General features: G+C 42.4%; 1 protein-coding gene across 1 annotated transcript in view; it reads right to left on the reverse strand.

Moving 5' to 3' along the window:
* Ptpn21 (protein tyrosine phosphatase non-receptor type 21) overlaps nt 1–24839 on the reverse strand; it is a 61706-nt gene that overhangs the window by 18933 nt on the left and 17934 nt on the right. The window contains exons 3-10 of the mRNA XM_090344673.1: nt 19326–19495; nt 15965–16062; nt 14858–14925; nt 13764–13834; nt 11380–11467; nt 10782–10870; nt 8620–8707; nt 7367–7446 (exon numbers count right to left, since the gene is read on the reverse strand). Of these exons, the coding sequence (XP_090200799.1) occupies nt 7367–7446; nt 8620–8707; nt 10782–10870; nt 11380–11467; nt 13764–13834; nt 14858–14925; nt 15965–16062; nt 19326–19495 (752 nt within the window). The remainder of the gene's footprint in view (nt 1–7366; nt 7447–8619; nt 8708–10781; nt 10871–11379; nt 11468–13763; nt 13835–14857; nt 14926–15964; nt 16063–19325; nt 19496–24839) is intronic.

Raw genomic sequence — 24839 nt, forward strand, 5'->3', positions numbered from 1 at the left:
CCCTGAGCTCAAGCCCAGGACTACATATAAATAAATAAATAAATTAATTAATTAATTAATTAAGATTTACTGGATAATCCCTTCACACAAAGTGAATATTTAAAGAACAAATTTACCACGGTAACATGCCTCTTCTTTTCAGTTAACATAGTTCTTAGCAATCTGATAAACAACATCTATATTCAAGTGCTGAATTTAACTTACCTTGCCAAGATTTCTGAGATAAAATAAAACTAGTAGCCAGGTACTTAGTACTAATGATTCCTGCCTATAATCCTAGCTACTCATGAGGCTGAGATCTGAGGAGTGTGACTTGAAAACAACCCAGAAAGAAAAGTCCTTGAGACTCTTATCTGCATTTAACCTCCAAAAGCCAGCAGAGGAGCTGTTGGCTAAACACAAGCCTCACTAGGCTTTTGTAAAAATGCTCAGGGATAGCAACCAGGCCCTAAGGTCAAGAATCAGTATTAGCATAAGGAAAATAAATAAATAAAAAAAAACACCTGATATTTCAAGAATGCAATTGCTTTTATTAAGTAACTTCTTTAAAATATTTCCTTATGCCTGTACTCCCAGCTATTCAGATGGCTGGAACCTGGGGGTTAAAGTTTGAAGCCAGCCTGGACAGTTAAGTGTGAGACTTGTATGTTCCTATAAACCACCAAAAAGACAGGAGTTGTGGCTCAAGTGGTAGAGTGCCAGCTGCACACAAAATCAAGCTAAAGGGCAGTGCCAGGTGCCAGGTTCAAGCCTCAATACCAGTTGAACAAAAATTTTAAACCTTGAACATTGGAAAGTAGGCTGTTGATTAAAAAAAAAAAAAAGATTTTCCTGACCAGCTGGCTTTGAACAGGCATCAGCTACCAGTGCACCCCTAACAGACATCTTTTCTAAAGGGTCTTTCCTAAGGACATTTCGAGCTGGACTCAGTGGCTAAAGCCTGTAATTCTAGCTACTCAGGAGGCTGAGATCTGAGGATCAAGATTCAAAGCCAGCCCAGGCACAAAAAGACCTGAGACTCTTATCTCCAATTAACCTCTAGAAAAAGGGAAGTAGGGCTTAGCTCAAGGGTAGGGTGGTAGCATAAAGCTGAAAGGTTCAGGGACACCATCCAGGCCAAGGGGTAGGGTGGCAAGCCTTGAGCTGAAGAGCTCAGGGACAGCACCCAGGCTGAGTTTAAGCTGCATGACCCACAGGAAAAAAAAAAAGTTCATGTTAAACTAAGCTTCATGGTGCACCTGGGCCTTTTCTAAAACATAAGACACTGCATTTTGCTTTCCTCTGTGGGCAGAGTTAAGTGTAGGTACACAGAGGTCTTCTTAGCTTTATATTTGGTCTCTCAGAAGTTCACTGTCTGTACAGACTGAACTTTTTTAAGTACCATAAACTCAAGAACGGAGAAAAAAGATTACTGATAGAGTACACTGACAAACTGCAACATGTCCAAAGCTGCCCAGCCTGGGGCAAAAACAAAACTGAAATCCAACCCAAGGATGTAGGGCCCAGGAGCAGAGGGCAAAAACTCTCAGCCACGCTATCTCTGAAGGCATCTTGCTGGCAGCACCCAGCACCAGCAGAGACTGCCTATTGCTGAAGCCAGTTCTGCTAAACATCAAAGAAACAAGTACATATTCTACCTACCAAATTGGCTTAACCAGCAGTTCTAATAGTCTAACCTCTTCTTTTCTCCTCAGCACAGTTCTAAGGACAGTTTGCTCTGTGGTCACCCATCATCAACTAAGCACACAAAAGAAATTGATGTAACTCCTGGGTGTTCTTTCCAGATACTAGGGGTGGCTTCTATGCTGATGGACGCTATTAAATATGAGACAGCTTAAAAAAAAAAATCAGCCAGGCTCCAGTACCTTGAGACTGTTATCCTAGATTCACAGGAGGCCGAGCTAATGATCATAGTTCGAAGCCAGCCAGAGAAAGAAAGTATGTGAGACTCTTATCTCCAATTAACCAGCAATAAGCCAGAAGTAGAGCTGTGGCTTAAGTGGTAGAATGCTAGCCTTAAGCAAAAATAGTAAGCAACAGCTTCCAGCTTCAAGGCCCTTAGTTCAAGCCCTAGGACTGGTGCATACGGACACACATATACACTTCTCTTAAAAGAACTCACTGGCATGTGAGCACTAGAGGAGATAACAAATAAAAACAGCTGCATGCCCAATACTGCTCATCGAAACTGTGCTAAGGACAGATTTGATTATCTCAGGAAACCCAAACACCAACCCTGAAAGGGAGGTCCAATTATTATCCTGATTTACAGGTGAGGAAAGTGATACTTGGATTAAGTAAACCAGTCCAGGTCATGTGACAAGCTACTAGCAGAACCAGCATTTGAACAGGCAGCAGCTTCTGAAAGTTAGCTGTGTGACTCCTCCCCGACCCCACTAACTTACAAGCTTCACAGAGACCTCAGACAACTCACAGAGTGGCAGATGCCCAACACACTGCCTGGCACACAAGAAACCCTCAGGTGTGTGCTGAGCAATGGAATGACATCACGAGTGGGCACTGACGGGACCCTCAATCCTGAGCACTTACAATTGAGCCCATGTGCCAGAGACTTTGTGAGCTTCCTTTCAGTTGTCTACTATGCATCTGTATTTGGTGAAGCAGAAATTTTGATACTTAAAAAAAAAAACGATTAGATGGTGAAAATACCTAGAAAACCACTTTGCTCTTGAGCTTCCTTCCCATAAAGGTAACAAAAGCAAAAACTCAGACTCTTCCCCCTCTCTTTCTCTCTCTAGTCCAGGGTAGTCCAGTACATCTAGGCTGCTTCAAAGTCACTGGTCTAGCTCTGAAGGCCTGATCCCCCACTTGTTGCAACCTTCTCCTGGGTGTAGCCAGGAACCCAGAAAGGGCTCACAGAAATCACCCCAGGTAACAGCCCCAAACAACCGACTGGCTTCACAGACAGGCTTTTTTACAATGATACTGACCTTCGAGTATGTGATCAGAAAGGAAATCTGCCTCTCTCCAGCTATGCCCCATGCTCCTGTTCCCAAGTCTTGTCTGAAAGCCATCCATTCCCACTATCCAATGTGGGACTGCCCTTCAACTCCAACTTTTTACTGCCTTGCTCTTTCCCCAGGATCCACAGGAAGAAAGAAACCATGGGCCAGAAGACTGGAAAGGGAGATGGTATTCTACCCCTTTCCAGACTTCCTATAAGTCTGTAGTGGACCCACAAGAAAGTGGAGCAGCCTCTTTCCCCTTTCAGGCAGGGAGGACCTATGTCAGTCTCTCCATCAGAGGCCACTGGCTTCAAGGTTCATCAACAGCCCTAACCTATAGGGGGCGCTCACCAACACTCTACTGCACTCAGTTACCAGCACGCGGCTGACTGTAATCCAAGTTATTCTAGAGAGTCCTGGGTCACTTGGTTTTCTAGTCCTCTGGCTCATGGTTTGTTTTCAATTTTATTCCCCATCAAAATAATGAAAGCTAATATTTAAAAGCTTCATTTTCAAACTTCATTTTAAGCCCTGAGTTCAAACCCCAAGACTAGCATGCATGCACACATGTGCGCCCACATGCATGTGAATCCGTGCACATGCGCACACGCACACACACAAATCATCATCACTAGGTGACATCTGCCCAAAAAAAGCCCAAAACAATTAATATGGATATGCCTGCTGGAAGGGTACTATAGTTTAATCAACATGATTGATTCTCCAGTCTTTTCTAGAAAAGGAAAGAATGCAGGTAATGATATAGACCACTGTGAATAATCTTCAGTTTATGAGAGGCCTTAAAAAGAAAATGCTGTGTTCCAACAGATTCCTATGTGCTGCTTGAAGCTTAAAACACATTTCTGCACATAAGTCATGTCATACAGGGCTGGGTAGCAAGGCCAGCCAGAGGAACCCTAGATTCTGGACTAGTACCATTGAATCTAACTACCAAGGGGACACACGCAAACAAAAATACACTCCAAGGCAGGCAGCCAGCAGAAAAACCAGGCTATGCTATAAAGAACAAACTATGTCCTATGAAGGAAAATGAGTGAAATTGGAGATCATTAGGTTGAAAGAAGCACACCAGATTTTCATAAAGACAAGCGTAACATTTTTCTCATCCGTGGAACTGCAAAAATAGAAGTAATAGACAGGTGAATATTACCAAAATAAGCAACATGAAAGTTTAAAAAAATGTTACAGGGGCTGGGAATGTGGCTTAGTGGTAGAGTGACTGTCTTGCACTTCCTCAGTACCACATCAACAGAAAAAGGCAGAAGTGCTCTGTGGCTTAAGGAGTAGGGTCTAATCCTAGAGCAAAAGAAGCTCAGGGACACTGCTCAGGCCCTAAGTTCAAGCCCCAGGACTAGAAAAAAAAATTTTTTTTAGTTTAAAATTTTAAAAAGAGAGAAGGGCTGGGAGTTTGGCCTAGTGGTAGAGTGCTTGCCTAGCATGCACAAAGATGCAGGTTCGATTCCTTGGTACCATATACATAGAAAAAAGCCAGAAGAGATGCTGAGGCTCAAGTGGTAGAGCTCTAGCCTTGAAACCAAGGACAGTGCTCAGGCCCTGAGCTCAAGCCCAGGACTGGCAAATAAATAAATAAATAAATAAATAAATAAATAAATAGAGAAGTATCATGGGTTTTGTGAGCAAGGGATTGTTGGTGATGGCGTTTGTTTTTGCTTTGAGTTTTTTTTCTTCTGAGGAGGTAAGAGGGAAGTGCAGGAAGGGAGAGAGAAAGTGTGAACAAATACAACCATGCTATTCAGTAGATACTATGTGGAAAACAACCTGCAGGTAGAAATGTGGGGGGAGGAGGAGGGGAAAGCAAAGGAAGGGGAGACAGTGTCCAGAAAAAAAAAAAAGAAGAAGAAATATACTCATTACCTGACCCCTCTGTACACCTTAAAATTAACAATACCTTACTTGTGAAACAATACCCCCGGTGTATCGCCTTTATAATAACATTTTAAAAAATTGAATTATAGGCTGGATGCGATGGCTCACACCTGTAATCCTAGCTAGTCAGCAGGCTGAGATCTGAGGATCATGGTTCAAAGCCATCCCAGGCAATACAAAGCCCAGAGACTCTTATCTCCAATTAGTCACTAGAAAATGGGAAGTGGGGCTGTGGCTCCAGGGGAGGGCAGTAGCCTTGAGCTGAAGGGACAGTGCCCAGGCGCAGAGTTCAAGCCCTATAACCCACCAAAAAAAAAAAAAAAAGAATTACAAAATTACTAAAAAGGAAAGAAGAACTAGAATGAGCAGCACTAGTGCAAATAAGCCAAAGGCGGAGGACGAGGGAGGGAGTGCTCGATCCCGCAGCCAGGGAGGCATAGAGGAGGGGTGCATAGCGCCAGGAAGAAGAAACAAGACAGAGGAAGGTGAAGTGGCACAAGCTGTGATGGAGGGGGCAGGCAAGGGTGGTGAGGAGCAGCTGTCAGGGCTCATCCCCACGGGCGTAATGGCGCACATGGGAATCCCAGCACACAAGAGATGCCTGGCTTACATGGTTAGACCCCATCTCAAAAGTCAGAGCAAAGGCAAAAACAGAAACAAAGAAAAGCATATCTTCTCAGACAAGTGGCTTCACTGAGGGAGCCAGGCAGCAGAGATGAGGAACAATCATTCCAGGCAGGGAAGAGCAAGTGTACCATGTCTGAGAGTGGACGCTCATAGCCACAAAGGACTCAAGTGAGGAAGTGGTAGAGGAAACAAGATCAGGAGGGAATAAGGAAGAACCGCCTCTCACACAGCCTCATCCATCAGCTGTAAGGGAGGGATTCCAGGGACTGGGGGGACCTGACTCATATCAAACTACGATCAATCTAGCCAACTTCTGGAAAGTAAGCCACAGAGAGGACAGGCACGGGAAATGGAGAGTCAGAAAGCTACTGCAGTGGTCCCCGTGAAAAGCAATGGCAACTTCAGCCTTCAGAGAGGTGGTTAAAAAATGATCAGATTTCAGATCTGTCTTCACAGTGGAGCTGGCAGGGCTTGCTGATGAGCTGGAGGTGGCAGGAAAGAGGAATGGAAATCGGATCTCCTATCTTCTAGGTGTGGGGCCCAAGCAACCAGGGGAGCGTGGTGCACGGTGCATGGTTTCCGGGTGGGAAACATAGGGAAGAAGTGAATTTGAGATCAAAGAGTCAGAAGAGAGGGAGAGAAGTTTGGCTTAGACATATCAAATTGAGATGCCTCGTAGGCCCGCACAGGCACAGGTGAAATTAGCAGTGGGATTCAGGAGCATTCTCAGGAGAGGGTGAGGGCAAAGGTAAAATCTGATGCAGTGACAAGAAGGCCTGAGGCTGGAAGTGGAGAAGAAACAGCCCGGTGCCACCATCTCCAGAGGACGTATTGCCCTGGCAGAAGAGGCTCAGTGGCAGAAGTGGTTGAAGGCAGGAGAGGAAATGACAGCGGGTGAGAGTCACCTGGCTATGGCAAGCAGTCCATAGTGTAGTCCTCAGAGAAATGGGGTGAAAGGAAGGGGGACCAAGAAATGTTTCTCTTGGGCCATGTGTTTGGCCTAGTGGTGATAGAGTGCTTGCCTAGCATGCATGAAGACCCAGGTTCAATTCCTTGGTACCACACACAGAAAAAACTGGAAGTGGTGCTGTGGCTCAAGTAGTAGAGCTCTAGCCTTGAGAAAGCCCAAGGTCAATGCTCAGGCCCTGAGTTCAAGCCCCAGGACTGGCAAAAAAAAAAAAAAAAAAATGTTTCTCTTGCTTCTCAATCCCTCCCAACTCTAAAATAAGTCTATGCTAAAATGAAAAAGGAAGAGAAGGCAGCAGTGATATCAGTTCTTCAAATGGCTTGAAAGGCTGAGTATTTACTTAAAATACTGACCAAGTTATCAATTAAAAAACATTAGGGGCGAGGAGTGCGGCCTACTGGTATTGCAGTTGCCTAGGACGAATGGAGCCCTAGGTTTAATTCCTCAGTGCCACAAACACAGAAAAAGCCAGAATTGGTGCTGTGGCTTAAGTGGTAGAGAGCTAGCCTTGAGAAAGCTCAAAATCAGTGCCCAGGCCCTGAGTTCAAACCCCAGGTCTGGCAAAATACTACTACTACGACTACTACTACTACTACTAATTGTCTCTAGTCTCTCTCTCTTTTTTAAACTTTTGAGAATCAGAATGGTTTTAATATACATAATTGAAAGAAATTTTAAGAGACCTAACTGTTATTAGAAGTTAGTACAAGGCCAAAATGGGAAAAATGGAAATATTATTTTCATAAGCAAAAAGATTAGAAACTGTCAAAAGGCTACTATTTGATAGGATTTACCTTTGTAGATGATACAATATAAAATTTCCAAATTCATTATTTTCTGGAGTTTCTTTCTTTTTTTTTTCCACTTTGCACAATTTCTAAGAACAGGACATACTCACAGATTACACTGGTTCAGCCTGTAAAATTTGTGCCGTGCAACACATAGTCTCCACACATATTTCGCTGTTTCCATGTCTTCCTGGGAAACAAAACAGTAATAAAGTCATATGAAGGCACACATGCATACACACAGACACAGATGCACACAGACACAGACGCACACACACATACACGCATGCATGCAAATTAGAGACTAAGACACAGCTGGGTGACATTCTGCCCCAGTCACTTTCCCCCACACCGCGACCCTCTCATTTTCTAACACTGTTTCTTGTATGAACACTATAAGAATTTATATTGTAGGGGCCAGATGTGTGGCTCAGGTGGTAGGGTGTCTGCCAATGTGCGTGAAGCCTCAAACAGTAAGTTCAAGTCCCATTTGCAAATGGAAAAAAACAAACAACAACAACAACAACAACAACAACAAAAAAGCACACAGGTTAAGCTACAAAGACAGAAAATCTGTTCCACTAATGTGAGTTTGATATTTAAATGATCTGGAAATTTAAAACTTATTAAAATATATATTTTTTGAGGGGGTGGTCCTAGGGCTTGAACTCGGGGCTTCTGGTGGTTAATTGGAGATAACAGTCTCACAGACTTTACTGCCCAGGCTGTCTTCAAACCAGGATCCTTAGATCTCAGCCTCCTAAGAAGCTAAAATTACAGGCATGAGTCACAAGTGTCTGGCTCATTTTTTATTCTTTTATTTTGTGTGTGTGTGGTCCTAGGACTTGAACTCTGGGCCTAGGCATCTGAGATTTCTTTGCTCAAGGCTAGCATTCTACCACTTGAACAGTACAACTTCCAGCTTCTTCAGTGATTAATTGGAGATAAGAGTCTCATGGACTTTCTTGCCTGATCCTCGGATCTCAGCCTCCTGAGTAGCTAAGATTAGAGGTGTGAGCCTTCAGGGTCTGGCTCAATTTTTATTGCATAATTTTCAAGATGGGGGTCTCATTTTTATGCCCAGGCTGACCTGGACTTTAATCCTCCTATTTGTGCTTCCCCTTGTCTCCAGGATGCCAAGTATGCACTAGGCTTCCCTCACAGCTTGGGATGACAGGCATATGGCACTGTACCCAAGTGCTATTTTGCAGAATAGGATATTATAAAACTTCATGTCTTATAAAATTATGTAATGCTATCATTTTAATGCTACCTCCCACTGCAAACACACAAGGGCACACAAATGCTAACTTGTTAACTTTAGGAAGAACATTCCCACTCTGATTCCTTACTGTTTACTCACAGTTTGAAACTGGATGGTCTCCTCTTTACTTGCCAGCTCTAATGCAAAAAAGGACTTGTTGTGGGACATGTTTGCAATGTCATGCCACCTGAGGACAGCGGAAAACAGCAACATAGTGTTTAATCAGACAGCGTGCATTTTTCTAATTCAGATATTATCTAGTTTCAAAAACCTGAACACAGCCAGCCAGGAGTCATTCACGCCTAAAATCCAACTACTCAAGAGACTGAGATATGAGGATCAAACATTTGAAGACAGTCAGGGCAGGAAGTGCACAAGAATCTTAACTCTAAATAACCAGCTGAAAGCTGGAATTAAAGAGATGCTCAGCCTGTATAAAATAATATATAAACCAGGCACCAGTGGCTCAATCCTGTAATCCTAGCTACCAAGGCAGCTAAGATCTGAGGATCACTGCAGGAGGCCAGCCTGGGCAGGAAAGTCCATGAGACTCTTACCCCCAATAAGCTACTCAGAAAAAGTAAAAAGTATGGGCCGGGAGTTTGGCCCAGTGGTAGAGTGCTTGCCTAGCATGCACAAATACCCCAGTTCGATTCCTCGGTACCACATACATAGAAAAAAGCCGGAAGTGGTGCTGAGGCTCAACTGGTAGAGCTCTAGCCTTTAAAAGTCCAAGGACAGTGCTCAGGCCCTGAGCCGAAGCCCAAGACTGGAAAACAAAAAACAAACAAACAAAACTATATGTTTAAAAAAAAAAAAAAAAGGAAAAAGTATGGTTGTGGCTCAAATGGTAGAGCACTAGCCTTGAGTAGCTGAGATCTGAGGATTGTGGCTCGAAGACAGCCTAGACAGAAAAGTCCTTTCTGGGCAGAAATAGCCCTATTTTAATTTTCTGCTGATGTCTTAACTATCCACCTAACAAACATTTTAAATATTTTGGGCATTAATGCCCCCAAAACTTTCTCATCAGAGTTGTTCTCTAATAAATCATGCGGAGTGCTTTTGGCACAGTATCTGGCTGAGAAAATTTCTTAAAAAGGACAGGCACAAAACAACCCAGAAAACAAAAGTGATAGAATATATTTTACCACTTTGTAAAAACAAAATCAACTTCTAATTCTTTATCAAGAGAAAATAGAATTTCAAGAGTTAAATCAGATTTTCTAACGCTCTTAAGAAATTCTGTGGGCTGGGCAAGGGGGGAGATACACGCCTGTAATCCTAGCTACTCAGGAGTCTAAGATAGAAGGATCACGGTTCAAAGACAGCTCAGACAGGAAAGTCATTAGACTCTGATCTCCAATTAACCACCAGAAAACTGGAAGTGGCAATGTAGCTCAAAGTAGTAGTGTTTCAGCCTTGAGCAAAGAAATCTCAGGGACAGGATCCGGATCCTGAGTTCAAACCCCAAAATTGACCAAAAAAAAAAAAAGTAAAACTTTTGGCTGGCGCTGGTGGCTCACATCTGTAATCCTAGCTATTCAGGAGGCCCAGATTGGAGGATCACGGCTCAAACCCAGCCAGTGCAGGAAAGTATGAGAGACTGTTATCTCCAATTAACTGCCAAAAAGCCAAAAGTGGAACAAAAGAGCTCAGGAACAGAGCCCAGGTTCAGAGTTCAAGCCTCATGATGGGGGGAGGGAGGGGGAGCCAGGGAATTCTAATGTGAAACAACATGGTTCCTTCTAGTTTTCCTTCTAGAATACATTCCAAGACTGACCCAAATCCCTTCTTTGCACTGGGGGGGTGGGGGGGAGGCGCAGTGGGGGGGAAGGGGGAAATGGGATCAACACTGCCAAAGTAATTGAAATTTGCTGAGATGTTGGTATTTAAGGAATTTCATTACATAACTAAAGCCAGAAGAAAGGTCTAGATTTTCCATAACAACAGTCCTAGAAACCCAGAGCTCAAAGGAAAACTTCATGTGAAGAGCAGGAATAGCCTCCAAATGGCAGGAACCAGGGCGTGCATTTTCAAGCATCTTTAAGACATATCTTTTAAGAAAGCACCATTTTCTACATATTTGGTTTTGAAGAAGGTAGTCTATTAGTTTTACTCTAGAAAAAGGTTATTTCCATTTTCTAATGATAAACGGGGAGAAATTTGGAAGCAATTTAACTACTACAAATACTTTAAAAAAAGAAAAAGTCTGTCACCAACAGGAGCCACAGAATGTTCACAGAAAGAAGGAAGAAAAATACCTAAATAGCACAGGAGGCCTCCCATTCTTGTGTTTCACAAAGATACCTTCAAGACAAGCTCCAATGGATATGTCGCTTCCTTGACTGTCCTGAAAGGGAAGAGTGAGAAAGCAATGCTGAAGAAACAGTTGCACTGATCTGACCACAAGATGCACTGGCCGGAATCTGCCTTCCAGGAATGAAAAGAACTAAGAGTAAAACAGGCTGAATGAAATGAATGAGTTATCTTAGAAACAGCTCTGAAACACAAAGGCTATGAACCCTTCAGGAACTCCATATCCAGATCATTTCACAGCACAAACCACAGAAGCTGGAATGTGTTGCTTTACTACAAAAATTCTGGCCACAAAGACCTTGGCTTTTAAGTTTTCAGGGTTTTGCACCTTAAAGCACATTCGAACTTTCTCTCTACTCTCAAATTGTTAAGACTTTATTGTTTCCTTTTTGGACACAAATCTTGGCATGTGCCCCACACTTGCCTCACTCTCCAGGGATCTGCCTAATCTCAGCCTCCCAAATAGTTGAAAGTACAGGTGCCTGTCACATCCTGCTTATCAAGCCTAATTTTAGAGAACTCCAGCCTTTCGGCCACCCTTACCTTGGCAGGGTAACTCTCTTCTCCATAGCCATCCATTCTCTCCACCTCCTGCATATACAGCATTTCAGCATCAGGAGCTGTAAGCCCTCTGAGACCCAAAAGACATTGGTGAGATTCTTTACAAAAGTAGACCCTTTTAATGTGGTATAAGAGCCACATTTCAATTTGACATAAAACATTACACATTTCAAACTTTTACCCATAACTAACCAGAATGATCCTCCAATATTTAACAAAAACTGACTACTGACCTGCAAAAGTGAACTTTAGAATTCTGTTAAGAGTACTAGAATATTGTGCTGAATGCCAGGGTGATTTATTCAAGATCTAATCCTTAAATTTTAGGTAGGTAAGAGCAGAGACAAAGGATGAGGCAAGCCCTAAAATCGCTCCAAGTTAAAACCAGATTTTTTTCATTTTCTTTTCTTTTTGTGCCAGTCCTGGGGCTTGAACTCAGGGCCTGGGCATGATCCTTGTGCTTTAATGCTCAAGGCTAGTGCTATACCTCTTGAGCTATAGTACTACTCCTGGCTTTTTGGTAGGTTTTTGTTGTTGTTGTTTGTTTGTTTTTTGGCAATACAAGTTGTACAGACTTTGCTGCCCAAATTGGCTTCAAATCAAGATCTTCAGATCACTGATTCTGGAGTAACTAGGATAATAGGTGTAAGCCACTGGCATTCTGCTCAAAGCCACCTTTTTTATCCTATATCATCAAGTAATTGTTCAATTACCCCCACATATCAGGCATTGAAAATTATATGTTCAAGTCAAATGATAAATGGAGAAATTGGGACACAAAGATGATAGGTATAAATCCTCCTTCAACTCAGGAGACTGGAGCACTGCAAGAACATGTAGAAAGCTGGTTGCTGGTGGCTCCTACCTGTAATCCTAGCAACTCATGAGGCTGAGCCAGGGATGGAGGGTTCAAAGCCAGTCCAGACAGCAAAGTCCCTAAGACTCTTATCCCCAATTTACCACCAGAAAACCCAAAGTAGAGCTGTGGCTCTAGGTGATAGAGCAGTAGCCTTGGGCAAAAGGAGTTCAGGGACAGGGCCCAGGCCCTTAGTTCAAGCCCCATGACTGCGGAGGACACAATATAGGAAAAGCTGGGAGTCCATGGTTCATACCAACAATCTTAGCTGCCTCGGAAGCTGAAATCTCAGGGTCACAGACTGAAGCCAGTCTGGGCAAGAAACATGGGGATAATATTTACCTTAAAGATTACTATAATTATATGGTAAATAAAGTACCTGGAACTGTGTGGTATTTGACTTACAGCTAGCATTTTCTATGAAACAAGTTTTTGTATATATATCAAAGAGTCAACATATACAGGCAGACATACACAGCAGAGTTCAGCATAATGGGTACCAGAACTCCTATCACAGGGCACAGGGGATGGAGAACAGTTTGCAAAGCAGCACTGGCATGGAAGTTGGCATGAAGGAGCTCAACTGAGATCCAGAAGCTAAGGCTGTAAGACTGGGATCAAGGCCAACACGAGCTACACAGTAAAAACCCAGGTTGTGGAGTGCTTATCTAGCACATATAAGACTCTGGGTTTAATCCCTAATACCACAAAACAAAAACAAACAAAAAGTATATAGGAAATGGCAAGTGTGCAATTCTTACTGACTTGTAAAAGAAAACAAAGATACCAGGAGGTCACACCTGTAACCCTAGCTACGCAGCAGACTGAGAGCTGAGGATTGTAGTTCAAAGCCAGCTCAGGCAGGAAAATCCATAAGACTCATATCCAATTAACCACCAAAAAGCTAGAAGTAGAGCTGTGGCTCAAGTGGTAAAGTGCCAGACTTGAGTAAAAAAGAAAAGAAACAGCACCTAGGCCCTGAGTACAAGCCCTTGTACAGGGTCAAATAAAAAGAAAAAAAAAAAAAAAAAAAAAAAAGAAGGGGGATTGGAGGAGAGGGTAATGGGGACCAAGACATGTGAAAGGGTATCAATATATGTGAATTAATGCACCTTCTATCTGGCAAATATCATGTAATCCTTTTATTAATTATAATAAAGAACATGAATAAGAAAAAGAGAGAATAGAAGAAAAAAAAACTCTCCCTATAAAGCACCTATAAAGATCTGGCTACCAAACAAACTTCTAATATATGGAATGACAGACTGGCATCTTCCAATGACTAGCTATTTTCCATTTCCTCAGTTTCCTGATTGGTAAGATGGATAAAAAAGAAACCAACACAGGCAAGTGCTCAACACTTGGCACACAAGTTACCATGGACTTCTTTAAATGCAGTGGTAGCAGCTACAGTAAAGCTATCCATATACATTTAATCTATCAACACATACTGCACATCCAAGCTGGCATTAATTCTATACCAGTTCCATGTCTTACATCTTAATGTTACCTGTATTTCTGATGTAGTAAGGCCACTTTCTGGGTTGCTTCTTCCAATACTTTTTCATCCTGTAACCATTCCTATAACATACAAAGCAGTAAAAAAAAAATATACACACACACACACACACACACACACACACACACACGTAATAAAAGTAAACCTAGGAGGAATCACTGCTACTCTTACTGGCTCATCATTATAGGTAAAACTATAACTAGTAAGCCAGGCACCAGCATCTCACACTTAAAGTCCTAGCTAATGAAGAGGCTGAGATTTAAATATTAGAGTTCAAAACCAGCCTGGGCAGGAAAGTCTGAAAAACTCATGTCCAGTAAACTACCAGAAAACTGAAAGTTGCACTGTGGCTCAAGTGTTAGAGCACTAGCCTTGAACACAAAGAGACTCAGGCCCTGAATTCAGAGACCCAGAAGCAACCCCCCCAAAAAAGTAATATTACTACTTGGATGGGTTGGCCTATGTCTATGATCTTTCTAAGGAATTAACTGACTTCTGCTCAGGAGCCTAAATAACTTGCTTTGCCTTTTCAGCTCAAGTTTTAGCTGAGTTATTTCAGATTGGTAACACTCATTAGCCACTTCTGAGCCCTGTGCAAAAAATATCCTGTGCATTCTCTGGCTAGCTATGTAAATTCTCAAGAGTGCACTCCACCTCCCTCAGTTGTTTCAAATATCATTTTTGTGTCATTTCCAACTGCATTAACTTTAAAAAGTTGTGCTGGGACTTTCTGATGAGAAGCCAAATACATTCCAACATTGATTTTGTGATCAAGCCTCCAGCTGAAAGCAAAAGGGCTGTGTGCTACTCAAAAGCCAAGAAAGCATCCCTCTCCTCAGGTTCATATTCAAATCCAAAAAGAATTTCTCTAGTCGCAGCAGGGTGATTGTCCCTCACTTCCATGATCTGACAGTTGGGATGTATCCCAGAGGGAACTGATTTAACACCAAGCCCTAGCTAGGAGCTCTAGTAGACAGACTTCATTTTAGGAATTCAGTAGAAATTGCTTATAAAATTGGGAAAGAAGCCATTTAGAAATTGGGAAGAATTTGTTTATAAAAAGGTCCAATAATCAAGAGTCTTACCACAGGAAACAAGGCAAATTTCTGAAGAAAGTCTTGGGATTCATACTGATCGAAGTCCCCAAAATCAGCTATTGTAAAAAGACAAGGGGGTGGGGGAGGGAAATGGGGACAAAAACATGAGAAGGGGTATCAATGTATGAGAAGTAATGCACCTACTACCTGACAATGTAACAATAACCCTCTACATTATCCCGACAATAAAAAAAGATAAACATTCACATTGATTATATTTTCTTGGCATAAGAAAACAAGCACAATAAAACTCAATTTGCACTATGTTGATGGTATGGTTGATTCAGGAGGCAAATTATTTTTAATAAGCTGCTATAGGTTGCAACAGTCTGTTTTTCTATCAACCAAAGAGACCAAATAAGCCAGTAGGTAGCTCATGTCTGTAATCTTAGCTACTCAGAAGGCTGAGACCTGGGATGATCAAGGTTCAAAACCGATCCAGGCGAAAGAAAGGAAGGAAGAAAGGAAGAAAGGAAGGAAGGAAGGAAGGAAGGAAGGAAGGAAGGAAAGAAAGAAAGAAAGAAAGAAAGAAAGAAAGAAAGAAAGAAAAAATTCCATCTCCAATTAATCAGCAAAATGCTGGACTGGATATATAATTTATGTGGTAAATCACCAGCCATGAGAAAAATTACTGAGCACAAGGTTCTGAGTTCCAAGCTCCAGTACCAGCATACACAAGAAAAAAAATAAATAAATAAATGCTTTGAAAATACATGTATCTCTATTTGCTAAACTATTTATTGCCTTGATATACAACAATGACCCTTCTAGAGACTTCTAAAGTCTCCTACTTCACTGGCATAAACAAGGAAGCCCCTTAGAAAATAACATTTCAGAGCTGGGAGTATAGCCTACTGGTAGAGTGCTCGCCTAGCATGCACGAAGCCCTGGGTTTGATTCCTTGGTACCACATACACAGAAAAGGCCAGAAGTGGTGCTGTAATTCAAATGGCAGAGCACTAGCCTTGAGTTCAAGCCCCAGGACTGGCAAAAAAAAAAAAAGAAAGAAAATAACATTTCACTAATCTAAATACATTACTAAAGATGCATACAAAAAGTTTGATAGAAGTTAATTGTCCCTTATGCATTACATACCTTGCACAGCTAAGCCTGCAAGCTGAATTGCTTGCTCTAATGTACAAGGAATGTTTCCTTCCAAGATATCTTTCTTCAGCTGCAAATAATACTGATACCTAGGGAAAATATCAATTTTATAAAGTCAGTATCATCTCCAATCAAGACACAGTGTTATTTACCACTCTAAGGTATACCAGTAAAATAAAATCTGAAAGGTTGGGCATGTGCGTGTACGGATGCGTGCGTGTGCGTGTGTGTGTGTGTGTGTGTGTGTGTGTGTGTGTATGTGTACCTGTCCTGGAGCTAGAACACAGGGCCTAAGGTGCTGTCCCTGAGCTCTGCTCCCCCCACCCCCCCAAGGCTAGTGCTCTACCACTTGAGCCACAGCTCTATTTCTGACTCTTCAGCAGTTTATTTAAGTTTCATGGACTTTCCTGCCCAGACAGGCTTCACCCCATGTTCTCCAACCTCAGCCTCCTGAGTAGATAGGATTATACACATGTGCCAGGAAAATGTTTAAATTGAGACAGTGATTAGTTCAAGTCTTCCCACCCCGCTTCCACTTTGCTCTTCGACTTTTCTATTTCTGACCTGTTTCACTGTCTGTTCGTGTTGCTCTCTACCACCTGACCTGCTTCTTGCTTAGTTGATGGTCCAACCTCTTCCAGTAACTCAGACTCCCATTGTCAGATTCAGAAATATTTAAACAGGGGCCAGGAGTTTGGCCTAGTGATAGAGTGCTTGCCTAGCATGCACGAAGACCCAGGTTTGAATCCTCGGTACCACATACATAGAAAAAGCCAGAAGTGGTGCTGTGGCTCAAGAGATAAGAGCCCTAGCCTGGAGAAAGCCCCAGGACAATGCTCAGGCCCTGAGTTCAAGACCCAGAGCTGGCAAAAAAAAAAGAAAGAAAGAAGTAATATTTAAACAGATTCAAACTGTCAGATTCAAACAGCTTTCCTCAGGCACAGATCACTGCTACATTCTTATACCTGATACTATCTTTGCTATCATACAAAAGGTAAAGGTAAAGTTGAAAAAAAAAAATGGACTTAAACTCTAGGAAGCTGAACATTGGTGGTTCACACACCTGTAATCCTAGATTTTCAGGCAGCTGAGATCTGAGGATTACAGTTCGAAGCCAGCCCCAGCAGGAAAATCCATGAGATCTTATCTTCAATTAATCACCAAAAGTCAGAAGTGAGGCTATGGTTCAAGTGTAAAACTTTGAGCATAAAAGCTTAGGTATAGCACCAAGGCCCTGAGTTCAAGCTCTAGGACTGGCAAGAAAAAAAGTAAAAATCTAGGAAAATGACATGTAGCCGAGCACTGGTGACTAACACCTATAATCACATCTCAGGAGACTAAGACCTGAGGATCATGGTTCAATGCAAGACCAGACAGGAAAGTCCATGGACTTCTTACCTCCAATTAACCACCAGAAAACTGTAAGTTGCACTGTGGTTCGAAGTGGTACAGAGCTAAAAGAACTCAGTGATAGCACCTGGGTCCATGATTAGAAGAAAAAAAAATGATACAAGCAAAAATAATAATTGAAGTCTGTGACAACCATCATCCTAACGGAAGTACCAGCAAATTCTCGGGCTGTCTGGAGAAGACAGCTCATTCCAGGCTGGGTCAGAGTTTTGAGGCAGAGGGCCCTTCTGAAGAGTAATTCAGAAGATGAAAGGGAGCCAGGCCCCGGGGCTCACAACCACTGTCCTAACCACTTGGGAGATGGAGATCAGGAGAATTTTAGGACAAGGCAAGTCAGGGCAAAAAGGCAGTGAAATCCATCCCAGAGCCCGGCATGGTTGTACTCATCAGGCCATAGGTAAAGATTCCAGTCCAGTGCTGGACCCAGACAAACATTTCCTGAAAGACTAAAGCAAAATGAATAAGGGTGTGGCTCCAGTGGTAGAGCTTCTGCCTAGCAAGCACAAGACCCTGAATTCAAACCTCAATATCTCCTCCTTCAAAAAAAACACCACATAACTGGGGCTGGGAGTTTGGCCTAGTGGTAGAGTGCTTGCCTAGCGTGCACAATGACCTGGGTTCGATTCCTCAGTACCACATACACTGAAAAAAGCCAGAAGTGGTGCTGTGGCTCAAGTGGTAGAGCTCTAGCCTTGAAGAAAGCCCAAGGATTATGCTCAGACCCTGAGTTCAAGCCCCAGGACTGGCAAAAAAAAAAAAGAACAAAACACATAACTATGAGAAAAATCTAGAAAACAAGTATTTAGTTTCTCTATCATGCATCTTAATATTATCTTCCCTTTCTGTGTGCCCTTCAAGTGTACTTACTAGCTAATATTTTCTGATTGTTAATTCTGTGTCTCCTACACCCTAATTTTTTTCTCTCACCAGACTATAAGATTCAGCTTCTAGAGTTATAAGGCTATTTAAAATAAAAAAGTCTTTGGCACAGGTTTTGTGACTTTTTTTTTTAATCCTCTCATTCCCTTATTGGAAAGGAGCAGAAACAAAATCAGCAAAAATATCCAAGATGATACCACTACAAGAGTTCATAGAACCAGGAAGCCAGTAGCTCACTTTTTTTTTTTTTTTTTTTGCCAAGCCTGGGGCTTAAACTCAGGGCCTGGGCACTGTCCTTAGATATCTCAAGGCTAGCGCTCTAGTACTCTACTACTTGAGCCACAGTACCACTTTCAGCTTTTTCTGTGTATGTGGTACCAAGGAATCAAACCAGGACTTCGTGTATGCTAGGGCAAGCGCTCTACCACTAGGTCACATTCCCAGCCCAGTAGCTCACTCTTATAATCCCAGCTACTCAAGAGGCTGAGATCTGAGGATTAAAGTTCAAAGCTAACACAGGCAGAAAAGTCCATGAGACTCTTTTATTTTAAATTAACCTCCAAAAAAAACAGAGGTAGAGGTGTGACTCAAGCGATGAGAGTACCAGACTTGAATGAAAAAGCCAAGAGTGTGAAGCCCTGAGATTAAACTCTAGCACACACACACCAAGACAGAGAAACACAGAGACAAAGAGACAGAAAAAGACAGAGATGGAGAAAAGAGAAAGTGTGATGATAGTGTAGAAATATCTTCTTTTTAACCACTGCTCTGTTCAGGGCAAACATACAATTCATTCAACTCACAATCCGAAACACCGTGCAGAATCAATATGACATGTCCCATAGCAGAACCCCTTGGTGATATACAAGTTAAAATGCAGGGTGGGTGCCGGAAGTTTGGCCTTGGAGTAGAGTGCTTGCCTAGCATGCATGAAGACCCGGGTTCGATTCCTCGATACCACATACATAGAAAATACAAGGTGGGTGGGCAAAGTTTTAGACTTTTCCTGCTGCCTTCAAGTGTGGCTTCACTTTGCAACCACTGCAGGTATAGAATTCCTCACCTGGTAATCTCCTGCTGCAGCTGGGAAACTGAAGGCACGTAAAACACCACTCCAAAGTACACAGTAGGCTCCAGTGCGTATTTATCCAGCTGTTTCTTCAGAGGTTTTTCCAGATCTACCCATCGGCGCTGATTCTGCTTGTTGTAGTACCAGAGGCTGAAGTAAGTGGCCTGGAAGGACAGAAGATCACTGAGAGAGGTAGAGATGCATGACAGGATTTCAGTGATTTCAGCTGACATAGTATATGGTATCCAGTTGCCTCTTTTCTCACAGGGATGACAGTAAGATGTAAAGGAGGGGAAAAAAGTCAGACTTATCACAGAGATAAGAAGTAGTATAAGACAATAGTACAAGTGAGAGGCATAGAGGCAAAAGTCAACTGCAGATCATTTCTTTTATCTCTAGGGAAGTGGAGATATGGTTCAAATGGTAGAGCATTAGGAGCTGGGGAGGTGGCTTAGCAGTACAGTGCTTGCCTAGCATATGTGAAGCCCTGGGTTCCATTCTTCAGTACCATACAAAGAGAAAAGGCTGGAAATGGCACCAAGGTTCAAGTGGTAGAGTGACAGTCTTGAGTACAAAGAGGCTCAGGGACACCACCATTACCAACAACAACACAAAAGGATTGCACTGATCAAGATTCAAAGCCAACCCCACGAAGACAAATAGGAGAGATTCTTATCTCCAATTAACCACCAAAAACCCAGACACGGAGACGTGGCTGAAGTGGAACAATGCTAGCCAGCTTTGAGCAGGAAAAGCCAAGCAAGAGCACAAGACCCTAAGTTCAAGCTCCAGTACCAGCAGTTCTGGGTTTGATTTCCAGCAGGTCCTTCTACCTATGTGGTACTGAGGAACTGAAGCCGGGCCTTCATGCATACTAGGCAAGTACTCTACCACTAGATCAAATTCCCGCCCAACCATTACATTTTATCTGCCAAATACTCACACACAAAAAAAATTACAAACCCCTTCCTCCAAAAGAGGAATTTATTTGTTCACTATCTGTCATTACATATATTTGGATAGATTACAACAGCACAGTACATTTTTATATAATATGTTTGCTGTGTTCCATTTTAGGAAACAATTTGGGACTGCACATAGCATGCCTGCTCTACAATACACAGGACTGCTACCTACGCACTTAATTACACACTTACTTCTGGTCATAAAGTCTGCACCTGGGCAGTAGGCCCAGGACAGGCATCTTTTGGATCTAAAGCTGTTTGATTTATAAAAATATGTTGTTGTTTGGTGCTGGTTCCTCAGCTTGGTGCTGTGATCCTAGGCTGAGATCTGAAGAAACCAGGCTGTTGGGTCTGGGAATGTGGCTTAGTGGTAGAGTGCTTGCCTAGCATGAATAAGAGGCCCTGGGTTCCTTTCCTCAGCACCACATATGCAGAAAAAGCCAGAAATAGAACTGTGGTCCAAGTGGTAGAGTGCTAGCCTCAATCTAAAGAAGCTCAGGAACAGTGCCCAGACTCTGAGTTCAGATCCCAGGACTGGAAGTGGAGGCGGAGAAGAAGAAGAAGCAGCAGCAGAAGCAACCAACCTGGGCAGGAGAACCTCTGAGACCCTTATTTCCAATTAATCACCAGAAAAACCAGAAGTGACACTGTGGCTCAAAGTGTCTTTAAAGTGCTAGCCTTGAACACAAAAGCTTAGGGACAGAGCACAGGCCCTGAGTTCAAGCCCAATGACTGACAAAAAAAAAAGTCACTTTTAGCCAAAATTAAAGGTCTTAAACATTCTTTTTGCATATATTACTCTCTCTTTTAAATAAAGATACACTTTGTTGTCCCCAAAAAAGAATTCAAATATTGAAGAGTCTAAAAGTATTTGCTCCTGTGTTCAAGTAGTTAAGAAAGAAATCAAATTTATATATTGTTAAGTATTTCCAAGGAGGCATTATATTTGTAATACTGCTGTTAGAAATGTGCAGACACATTTCATTAAAATCACATAATGGGAAACTCTCATCTCTAATTGACCACCAAAAAGCTGTCAGCATCACAAAGATATCATATTGATGCTAGGCAACGGGAGGCTGGGATCAAAGGATAGCCATTCCAAGCCAGAGGAGGCAGGAAAGCCTATGAGACTTTTTTATCCAATTAAATACAAAAAAGGCAGAAGTGGAGCTGTGGTTCAAGTGGTAGAGCATTAGTCTTCAGCTAACAAGCTCAGGGATAATGCCCAGGCTGAGTATAAGTACCAGTACTGACACCAAAACAAAGAAGAGGGAAGGACTAACGAGAATGCTCAAAGGGGTGACATTTATCAACATCTATTTTATTCACAAACTGCTTTGCTGAATAACAACTCCTCTTTTTTCCTTTTCTTTACTTTTTCTTTTTCTTTTTTTTTTTTTTTTGCTGGTCCCAAAATTTAAACTTGTGGCCTACTGTCTCTGAGCCAATTTGTGCTCAAGGCTAGCACTCTACCACTTGAGCCACATCACAACTTACGCCTTTTTCTGTGTAGTTTATTGGAGAGACTTTCCTGCCCTGGCTGCCTTCAAGCCGTGATCCTCAGATCAGTCTCCTGAGTTGGCTAGGATTACACAAATGAGGAACCTGGCTAATTTTTTTTTTTTTGGGGGGGGGTGTCATTCATGGGGCTTGGACTCTGGGCCTGGGGTTTGTCCTTGAACTCTTCAGCTCAAGGCTACCACCCTACCCCCTGAGCCACAAGCACCACTTCCAGTTTTCTAGTGGTTACCTGGAGATAAGAGTCTCAAGATCTTTAGCGCCCAGGCTGGCTTTGAACCTCGATCTTCAGATCTTGGTCTCCTGGATAGCTAGGATGACAGTCATGAGCCGCCGGGTAAGGTGGCTATAAATTTTTATTCAAGCTGTCAAGTACAGTTTCTGTTTTCTGTTAACAATAAAGCACACATCTTTTTTTTTTTTTTTTTTTGCCAGTCCTGAGCTTGAGATCAGGGCCTGAGCACTGTCCTTGGACTTTCTCAAGGCTAGAGCTCCACCATTTGAGCCTCAGCACCACTTCCGGCTTTTTTCTATGTATGTGGTACTGAGGAATCGAACCCGGGTCTTCATGCATGCTAGGCAAGCACTTTAACCACTAGGCCAAACTCCCGGCCAAGCAAACATCTTATACTCTAACTTTATGATAAATTTTGATATATAGCAAAAAAAAAAGTGAAATGGCATAGGCTTCTTTTCAGACAACATCGTTCACTTACTCTACATGAACTGACACCACCTGTTCTTCCTAACAATGCAGTTTCTTGTCTAATTATTTTAAGCGTCTTTCTGGTTGTACTATTTTTAAAGCAAAGCAAATAGAAACCCAAATTAGCTGGAGGATTTTTTTAAGCCACTAATGCATTATGTTTGATAAACGTTAATCCCATATAAAATTACAGATATAATTTTATCCTGATGCCTTTCTTAGACCAAGGCTGAAGTCAGAAGACTTTCATCGGGGAATGATGAGAGGAGATGAGAGGAGATAGCCCAAGATATAGTCTATCCCAGGCAGAGATCACCTAACAAGGGCGGTTAACAAGTATTAACCTAATTCAAACCCTGAGCTTACACATACAGAGTCTGCCATAAATAATGAAGCATCCTAATTCTGCCTTCTGACAGATGGTCACACCGTCTCAAACAGGCAGTCTTCTCTGCTGTTTCATTTTACTATGTTCTGGACCGGGAATGTGGCTTAGTGGTAGAGTGCTTGCCTAGCATGTATGAGGCCCTGGATTCAATACCCTGCTACCACATGAACAGTAAAAAGAAAAAAGAAAAATTTAATTTTACTCCGTTCTTTTCTCTCCTTGCTTAAGTAACATACAATCACCTTACAGGAAAAGTGGTAACATGTAATGTCGACAGTCTGTGAAGAGAGAAGCTACATAGTATGCCAGACACTCAAAGTGTGTGTGTGTGTGTGTGTGTGTGTGTGTGTGTGTGCATGTGCGCACATGCGCGTGGTACGAGGGTTTGAACTCCAAGTTTGTGAGTAGAGGACTCACCCTCTACCACTTGAGTCACACCTCCACCTCCAGGTTTAGGTGCTTGGTTGGAGACAAGACTCTCACTGACAATCCTTAGATCTCAATCTCCTGAGTAGCTAGAACCACTTCCATTTTACTTCGGGAAAATAGTCACAGTATTTCCTTTCTTTTAATACAGAAAGGCTACATATCCTTCCTTTTTTACTAATATATAAAATTCCACTTAACAAAGACTATACTTGTAGGGTTTTGTTTTTGGCTTTGGTGGTTTGTTGTTTGGATTTTTCTTTTTGGTAGGACCTGAGCCTGAACTCAGAACCTTGTTCTTACTATGCTGGCTTGCTAAACTGTTGCTCTACCACTTGAGCTATGGCCTAACTTTTTGTTGGTTTTGGAAAGTGTGTCTAGCCTGCCCAGGCTGACTTTAAATCTGGACCCTTCAGGTCTTACTCCTGAGCAGCTAAATTTATAGGCCCGAGTGACTGGAACCCAGCTGTTCGGGTTATTTTTGAGATAAAGTCTTACTTTACTTATTTTTCTGGAGTGAAGTCTTACTTCCTGTCTAGGCATGTTCCTCAACTATGATCTGCCTATTTTAGACTTTCAGGTCCTTGCTGCGCTCAAAGTCTTATACCAACACATCCAGCTCCCTTCACTGAGATGAACTGTCTCATGGACTATTATTCTGCCTGGGCTGACAAGGACAAGCCAAGCACGGAACACTGTACCACCATGGTTGAGAAGGAGCTTTGTGAACTGTTTTCTGCCCAGAGTGGCCTCAAACCTCTATCCTCCCACCCTCAGACTCCCAATGAGTCACAAATTGTACTCATGAGCTAGCGACCAATACCCAGCTCACACTTAAAAGTTTCTTTCTCTCTTTTCTTTTCTTTCTACTTGTGCAAGTCCTAGGGCTTGAACTCTGGGTCTGGGCACTGTCCCTGAGCTCTTGGGTTTTTTTGTTTGCTCAAGGTGAGCATTCTACCTCCTAAGCTACAATTCCACTCCCTGGTTTTTTTGTGTTTAAACTGACAGTAAAAGTCTCACAGTCTTTCCTGTCCAAGATGGTTTGCAACCACAATCCTCACACCTCAGCCTCCTGAGCAGCTAGGATTACAGGAGTGAGCCACCAGGCCCTGGACTGAGTTTTCCTTTAACCTATGTTCCTCAATGAGGAGAAGGCAAAAGGCCCTATGTGAAGATGCCTAATCCAGAAATACATATTCAACATATTTATTTTTTGCTAGTCCAGGGACTTGAACTCAGAGCCTGAGCACTGTTCTTGGCCTTCCTCAAGGCTAGAGCTCTACCACTTGAGCCACAGCACCACTTCCGGCTTTTTTCTACGTATGTGGTACCGAAGAATTGAAGGGTCTTTGTGCATGCTAGGCAAGCACTCTACCATTAGGCCAAACTCCTGGCCCCATATTCAGCATTTTTAACTACTGAACATTTAAATACCAAACATACTTTCATCTAATAAATGCTCTTTAAATATACTTAAGACAAGAGATCTTCTATATTGAAGA

The sequence above is a fragment of the Megascapheus bottae genome, chromosome 14 (assembly GCF_031878675.1).
Source record: "Megascapheus bottae isolate mThoBot1 chromosome 14, mThoBot2.hap1, whole genome shotgun sequence".
Taxonomy (NCBI): domain Eukaryota; kingdom Metazoa; phylum Chordata; class Mammalia; order Rodentia; family Geomyidae; genus Megascapheus; species Megascapheus bottae.